The 7739-nt window shown below is 32.4% G+C and overlaps 1 protein-coding gene across 1 annotated transcript; it reads right to left on the bottom strand.

Annotated features, from left to right (window-relative positions):
* Nucleotides 1-397: 397 nt before the first annotated feature.
* Nucleotides 398-2699, bottom strand: LOC112033302 (histidine-containing phosphotransfer protein 4). The gene is made up of 6 exons (XM_024066087.2): nt 2506-2699; nt 1933-2063; nt 1757-1825; nt 1587-1658; nt 953-1025; nt 398-645 (listed from the first exon to the last, which is right to left on the bottom strand). The coding sequence occupies exons 1-6, from the start codon at nt 2563-2565 to the stop codon at nt 595-597; spliced, it is 456 nt and encodes a 151-aa protein (XP_023921855.1). The 5' UTR covers nt 2566-2699; the 3' UTR covers nt 398-594.
* Between the last annotated feature and the right edge of the window lie 5040 nt (nt 2700-7739).

The raw sequence follows: 7739 nt of genomic DNA, 5'->3' as shown, positions 1-7739 counted from the left end.
TGGTAGTGGCTCTAGATGATACGCTAATCATTTTTTCTAATGAATTACGGAGTTAAATCTTTTAGTAAATGAAATCCATTATATAAAAATTTACGTGAATAGTTTTCTTTCTGGTCATCAAAACTATGAAATTGAATCTGGTCCTTTCTACGTATGTATGAGGCTTAGCGGGCCAGAACTGAAGCCTAATTAAGCTCAAAACTTGGTATGGATCTGGACAATAATTATAGAACTGAACCAGGAATAGTGAGCCCAGCAATATCAAGATTATAGCATGAAGGAACATGAACAACATGTCAACATGGTCCTTTCTCTCTCTCTCTCTCACACGCACATATATACACGTGCACACACACATGCATGTTGAGGAAAGTGCAAATAGACTAGAGAGAGAGAGTAGAGAGCAAAAGCAAAACTACAAAACTTCATTAGCATTTTCGATAGTGTAAAATATAAATAGCCTACATAGAAAACCAAAACATTCTAATCCCACTAGGGCATCCATTCTTTTGGTGATTACAAGTGTGAATTTTAGACTTGTCAATCACAATATTTTGCCATGTCAAATCCTGCTTCTTTATTTGCCCTCTGCTATCAATTCCTTGAGCGACATGCTGTCTCCAAGGGCCCAGCTTGTCTTGCTTGCTGAATAATTAGACAAAAGAGAAATAATGATGATTGTTAGCACAGTAAAATTGATATTTAGGGTGTGTATAAAGCATCCGCTTAACGAGTGCATGCATGGAGGTAGTGGTAAAAATTAAGTTCTTTATTTTTTTTAATTGACAAGCATTTTCATGAGTCACACTAGGCGGTGAAATTTTTATTTGTTTATTAATTTTTGTTAATTTTTAATGTGGTGATGCCCATTAAATCCCTCATGCAAATGCATCACTTTACAAAAGTCAAATATATAGATTTCTTGAAATATGTGAAAGGGAAAAGCATGCACCTGAAAGTAAGCTTCAAGCTTCCTTTTGAGAATGGCATATTCTTTCTTCAGTTGTTGGAAAGTCCTCATGCATCTGCTCACGTTCATGCAAAACCATTGTCAAACCTCCAAACACTAATTAATGGAATAATGGATGCGTGAACTAATATTTTCTCCGCAAAATATGATTCTCTTCATTTCACTTGATATTCAGAAAGTCCATTTGTTTCTCAAAAAAAAAGTCCATTTAGTACACTCAAAATTTTATTTCTTATATGGTTGTATCTAACCGTGTGCATAGTGTTAAATAATTTAAGATTTTAATATTTAATATAAATCATTAAATATTAGATCAAATTAAAAAATTTCCTTTTTCCACACCTTAATTAATAATTTTTTAGGATCAAGACTTAATAAGATACCAAACCTCCCGTCAGCTATACACAGTATAGTACCATAGGGCATCCAATTTCTACGCCTCACTCAAACGTTTTTTTTTTAAATAGTTGTTAATCTTTTGCTGCTGACTAACAGTGAATATGACAGTATTCATCTTTTTAACACTATAAATACAGTCGAATGTGCTAATCAGGACCATAAGAATGGTATCTTGGCGCTCCATGCATGGAGTGGGATCAAGTGGAAAGTGAATTACCCTTCTGAATTTCCTGCCTTGCAATATTCCCTAAACTGTGTGCACTCAGCTTTCACCTTTTTGGCTCCGATGCTGCACCCATTATAGCAGAAATATTGAGATAAAGAATAGTATATTCTTCATGATACCAATTTATTTTTTCCACATTTTTAGTTCTCAATTGTATGTACCTTGTGCTACTTCCCTTGAACTGATGCATATAGTTATCCAGCTTATTGAAATCAAGAGGGTTCCTCTCCCTGCATAGACAAAAGATATTATTATTATCATTATCACAAGTGAAAAAAATTAAATAACAAAGAGAATTTAAAAACAAATAAATAAAACTAGGAATAAAAATACTTACAGTGCCTGATCTATGTTAAGGATTAGCCTGGACGAATCCCTGTAGTACAATGTAACAACTTCCTCCACAAAATTAGGATTAGCGTCATCTTGCAGCTCCTCCAGTTGGATAAATTGTTCATCAAGAAAGCCCTGCAAACGGTCCAATATCCAATTTAATTTCCATCATAACCATGAAATTAAAGCAAGATCAGACAGGAATATAACATAATATTTGCATGTAATATATTGACTTTCAACTATCCATGCAGTCCATAATATATATCGTTTTAATGATCGAAATAACATCAAAGAATGCAAGTATTTAGTTCTACTTATCTTCAAAACTTTGTGCATATGTATAGATTTTCATGCATGATGAGAAAACCACATAGAGAATAGAGGTTACTCATTGTAGTGGAAAGTTTAGTGTCATGTACAATGAATGTGTATGAACATGTATTTCATGCAACTGTGTTTGTGTGGTACAATAGAAAAATCAGAAGATAACTTGTGTGTGATTCTTGAATTCCCAAACAAAAGAAATTGACTTCAGGTCAGTGACAGCATGAAGAGGTTAAGAAGATGAGAAAACCTGATCAAAGAAGGACTGCCTTATGAGGGCAAGCTGCCTGCGCATCTGGTTCCTCTCCATTACAGAATATGTTTAGAGTAGACGATCAAATTAAGGGTGTTAGAGAGGGGAGGTTTGTGGAGGCTTAGGTTGAGACTTGAGTCTTGAGTGATGCAATATTGGCTTTATATAGTAGAGGAAAGGGAACAGCTTTTTTTTTTTTATATTTTTGTTCCCTCTCTCTCTCTCTCTCTCTCTCTCAATCTCTTCTTTTCCTTTCTGTCTCAAGAATAGAGGTGAGGGAAAACAAAGTGGACATCTTAGTGTGAAGTGAAATACAGATTCGAGTTATGTCAAAGCATATGTTAGAGGGTAGGTATATGAGGTTAATTATAAAATTTGATGCTGTCAGAAAAAGAACAATATTGCTGTCATTGTTTTAAGTCTAGAACAAAATGCATGTAGATATATTTTATGAGTGATCTTAAGGATATTAAAAATTATACTATATAGCCTTTATAAATTGTTAATTATGTTGCAACCAATCACATTCAAATGTTATATTAGTTTGTAAAGGTTATCTGGTAAAATGCGTACTAATATCTTTGGCATTTTCCATTCTATATAGTTTCCTATGTTTACCTTTTGACAGTGAAATTAATTAGCGTTTTTTGTACTCAATCCCCAATATTCCGTGAAACCAACTGAAGAATGTAGAGGTAATGATTAAATATTTCAGCTTTGCATGTCAACAATAAAGAAATAAAGAATAATAAAACTTTTGTCAAAGTCATTGCAAGTTGCAACACGATTTCATGGTGTTGTCTTCACAATAATTAATTAGGGGAGCTATTAAGGATTTGATTCTCATCAACAACCTTAATAAAAGAAGGAGATAATAAATAAGAGAACCATCATAACCATATCTTAATAATTTGTTGGATCTAATAACATCTAAGTAAACAAACAACAGAGAAGGGGGAGCAAGAAGCTTCAACTGAAACTGAGATAGCTAGTTTCTTGGAATTTCTTAAATCAAGCTAATTTGAACCATTGCATTACATTGACACCACAAGATAATATCATGTTAAAACCCCTTTTTTCCACCAAAAATTCAAAACGAAATCATGATAAGAGGACAAGATGCAAGCATCTTCTATTATTTTACTCCTTTCACCTATGTGAGAGTTGGTCAGTTGAAGTACTTCCCTTAGTAAGAGCCAAATATACAAAATAATTGCTTTGAAATATGACATTCTTGGTTATGATTAATTGTTTGACAACAAAAGCAAACTAAAAAGACAGGATGCTGAAAAAAACCCATGGAACAGGGAATTCATCCTCACACAACCACAAGCTTGCTTGGAAATAAAGCCAAAAAATAGATCAACTCATGAACATCAATTATTGCCATGATTAATTGTTATCACTATGACTAAGATTATCATTATATTAATACTTCCTGTTATTATTCACTTCTATTAACAGTATTACTGGTATATATACTGATTAAATATATTCTTTTTTTTTAAAGGTACATTAAGGCAGCCGAAAGTGGCTCTTGATGATTCTATCAATAGACAATTGGTTAACTAAAGACAGAATATTTCAAATACTTCCCTTCTAATCAATCCCAATCTAACATCTCTCTCCTATATGTGATTAATTAGAAGTATCTCAGATGTGATCATTTCTTTTAGAGAACTGAAAACCATGCTGGAATATGACTGTAAAGATTAACTTAATCATCTAATCACTAAGCAGGGATGATAAGCACAAAAAACCATTCATTGATTTCTACCCTTTAACTTCTCCATAATTAGTCATGTTTGATCAAGATTATAGCATGATCAAAATTCTCTTAGTTTTTTTTTTTTTAATTATTTAATTATTTATTATTATTTGATAGTTACAACAGGGTTGAGTTATTTGAACTCTAGAGTAGACATTTTTTTTTTTTTTAAACACCAAAATGTGCTAGTTGAGTTATAAGATTTTTGACATTTCTATCTTGCTGTTTAAAAGCTAACAAATGGATATTGGAGAAGTAAATTATTTGATTAGGAAAAAAAAGTATATACTTTACACAGGAAATTTCCCGTGTAAAGTTTAAACTTCTATACCTATTAGACAATTTTGTTATTTTAAATATCAATTAACACCGTTTCATAAAATATTAAATGCACCTCAATCAATAATACCACTCGTTAGTAAAAGTTTTTCATTTCACTTTTCTAAATTCAAACGGTGTAATTTATGGCAAAAACTATTGTGAGTCTGTGATCCATGATGAATTTATAATAGAAATCGTATCTTGCATGTATGTGCTTTGTTAGATTTGACCTACACTGCCTTAGGCTGGTCCTCAACCTCAACCCAAAGTTGAAACACCAAACTCAATTCTACCATATTGTAGGGAATGAGTGGTTTCATAAAATCAACTCTAGACACTGATTGATCAAAGAGATGAGATACTCTTTTACGGAGGTCAATATCTTTCACTTTTCACCAGCTTTTAGGGGGCATTGTGCCAAATGGATCTCAATATTATAGTTTTTACTATAATGGCGATTGAAGATGGAACATTCACCATAGCAGAGGTTTCTTTTATAAATATTATATTATCATTCTTGTCGATGGTAATTGTTATTATTGCCTTTTCAAGTTCGTTTGGGTTATGAAGAAAAGAGGGAATATGGTACCTTCCCCATTTTTTATTTAGTTAATTTGATTTATGTACAACTTTTAAAATTTTAAAAAAAAAAAAAACAAAAAAACTATACCTTTTGTCCAACTTCTTCGTTAAGCTAAATAAACCAAGACTCATATTAAGGATATTGCAAATTTTACTATGTATTATGAATCAATGCATTTTCAAATATTTATTTATTATGTTATAGAAGTGACACTCATCACATCAATTTACAACATTTTTAAAGTAAAATTATTATTAGTTTTGAATTCTTAAAAACCAATAAAAATAGACCATCCCAAATGAACATTTAAAAAAAGAAATAAATAAATAATTAGAGAGGTGAAGAAGGTTCTCAATTAAAGGAGATTGAGATATCGCACCTGATGCTATAGATATCAATGTCCAAGATTGAGAGTTGAAGAAAATAACTTTCAATCTCAATCATTAAAAGTCATTCATTGAGTGGTTGTATGTACATTAAGCGAGGTTAGACATATTGCCCAATAATAATAATTATAACTTTAGTTTAGCTTTATTCTATTGTACTGTACTTAAATATATATATATATATATTTTTTTTTTGGTTTTTGTTTTTGTTTTTGTTTTGTTTTTTTTTTCTGATTCTGCAGAGTTATTAAAACATGAAAAATCTTGGTTACAGTGGTAGATTTGGTGGGTGGGGAATAATGATTTGATAAGAAACACGCCAAGAATGTGAGAATCAATGAATCATAGAGCGACTAAAAAAGGAAAATAATAAGTATTTAGGAGAGAGAAAAAAAAAATCCCACCAATGATTGACTTAAGAACTTTACCTTGCATGGAAGTGGTCCTTTTCATGTTCCCACACACTCCCTTTCTCTCTCTAGCTCAGCCTGCAATTTCATCAAGATGCATGTTAAAAGGAGGAAATATTACTGTTGGAGAAAAGATTATCATTATCCCTTTATTCCTCTGCCACACCCAAGTGAGATGAGGGAGAAATAGATGTTTAACAATTCACTGTCCCACTCTCTCTTACATTTTCTTTTGCAAATGGGTGGTCACATCTACTACTTTGTTAAAAGAGTTGAAAAAGCTGAGGGGGGTTTTGGGTGGGTGGAGTGGATCAGAATATGTTTATGTGTTCTCTATACCTGGCATAGAGTGTGTGATTCTTTTTTCCTATCACTCTCTCCTATGTTGATAAGAATCCCACCCTGGACAATAAACAATCTCATGCTTGCAAATAAGGAACTATATAATTTTTGTGTGCATAAAAAAATTACATCAGCAAATCATCAAGCCACTGTTTATGACATTACTAAATCCTATCAAATGTTTACATTTCTCTTTTGAATTGCTCGTATGAATTTAAATTTGCATTGGCTTTGTCTATTACTTTCTGCCTAAAGAAAAAGTCTTGGTCTTTGAGCATTGGATAGTAGGGTAGGATAGGTTCAAGACTTTCAGCTACAATTTTTTAGTCACCACGCCACCAATTGATTAGATCATGCTTCATCACATTATACTATACAAGCATATTGCATATTACATATAATATATGTCATGGATCACATTCCTCTTAATTAACTTAAAAGAAGATTTCACCAAACTTTCCAGTTTTTGGAAGTTGGAAATTTCTTTGTTGGGTTAAATTCAATTGTTATTGTTGATCTTTTCACTTTTATTGTACAGAGACTGATCAAATCTGGCTATAGAAAATCTACTAATAAGTTTTTCTGCTACCAATGTTGATTCACCACAAAAAGGGGGGAAACCCATCTAATGTGCCCTAATGAATTATGGAACCCCAATGCAAAGTAATAGAACCAGACATCCAATAGGAGTTCCATTTTATACAAATCTCTCTCATAACTTGTTAGGTGCATTTTAATACTAAAATGATTAGATGAATTAATTAAGCACTAAGGTGGTTAACTATTACAAGAAAAAGAAAAAATCGTGAGGAGGTAGTGGTTTAGGGAAAAAAAATTTTGAATCCTATATGGATAAGGAAAGAATTTCTTTTTTATAAGAGTTTGAAGTTGTTAAGCTTAAGTGTCTTAATGCAGGATCAGTGAGTCTAGGCTGTGCACAGGAAGGTGGAGGTTTCCTTGTAATTTCAGTATTTCAACAACACAACTAGTTGAAAGTCATTTTTGCACACATCTATATTTGGCAGAAAGAGAAATCTGCATAATTCTTGGGAAACCAGCCTTTTCCCGAATCTTTACAAAGGCAAAGCGTGTTATGCTAAAAACAAAAAATCAAGCTTATATCAACTACTGGTTGCTAAAAAAGTTAAAGCTAGTACAATCCGTGACATGAAAGGAGCATGGGGTTATGATGCCAATGCCATATTGTCCTAAAGGGAGAGCTCAAGGCTGCTAGGCACATCAAAGAATTAGCTGCTTGCAGGACCTCTCGAATAATCCAAACTTGTGGGCATACAGAAGTTAGCTTTAAGCTTGCTTTAATTTCTTAGTGACCTTTACACAGATATTCTCCTCTTTGCAGCATCAATTCTGTTCATCTTCATCAGATTCCACTGCTTGCCTTATACACATTATTGATAGTA

Source organism: Quercus suber, unplaced genomic scaffold, assembly GCF_002906115.3.
Source record: "Quercus suber isolate HL8 unplaced genomic scaffold, Cork oak 2.0 scaffold_257, whole genome shotgun sequence".
NCBI classification, from domain to species: domain Eukaryota; kingdom Viridiplantae; phylum Streptophyta; class Magnoliopsida; order Fagales; family Fagaceae; genus Quercus; species Quercus suber.
The sequence above is the reverse complement of the archived record's forward strand: the minus strand, read 5'-3'. Positions and strand labels throughout refer to the sequence as shown.

Coding starts and splice junctions, on each gene's coding strand:
- LOC112033302 (XM_024066087.2), bottom strand. CDS start 2,565: ATGGAGAGGAACCAGATGCGCAGGCAGCTTGCCCTCATAAGGCAGTCC. Junction 1,826..1,932: donor CTTAACATAGATCAGGCACT/GTAAGTATTTTT, acceptor TTGTCTATGCAG/GGAGAGGAACCCTCTTGATT. Junction 646..952: donor AGCTTGAAGCTTACTTTCAG/GTGCATGCTTTT, acceptor CTAATTATTCAG/CAAGCAAGACAAGCTGGGCC.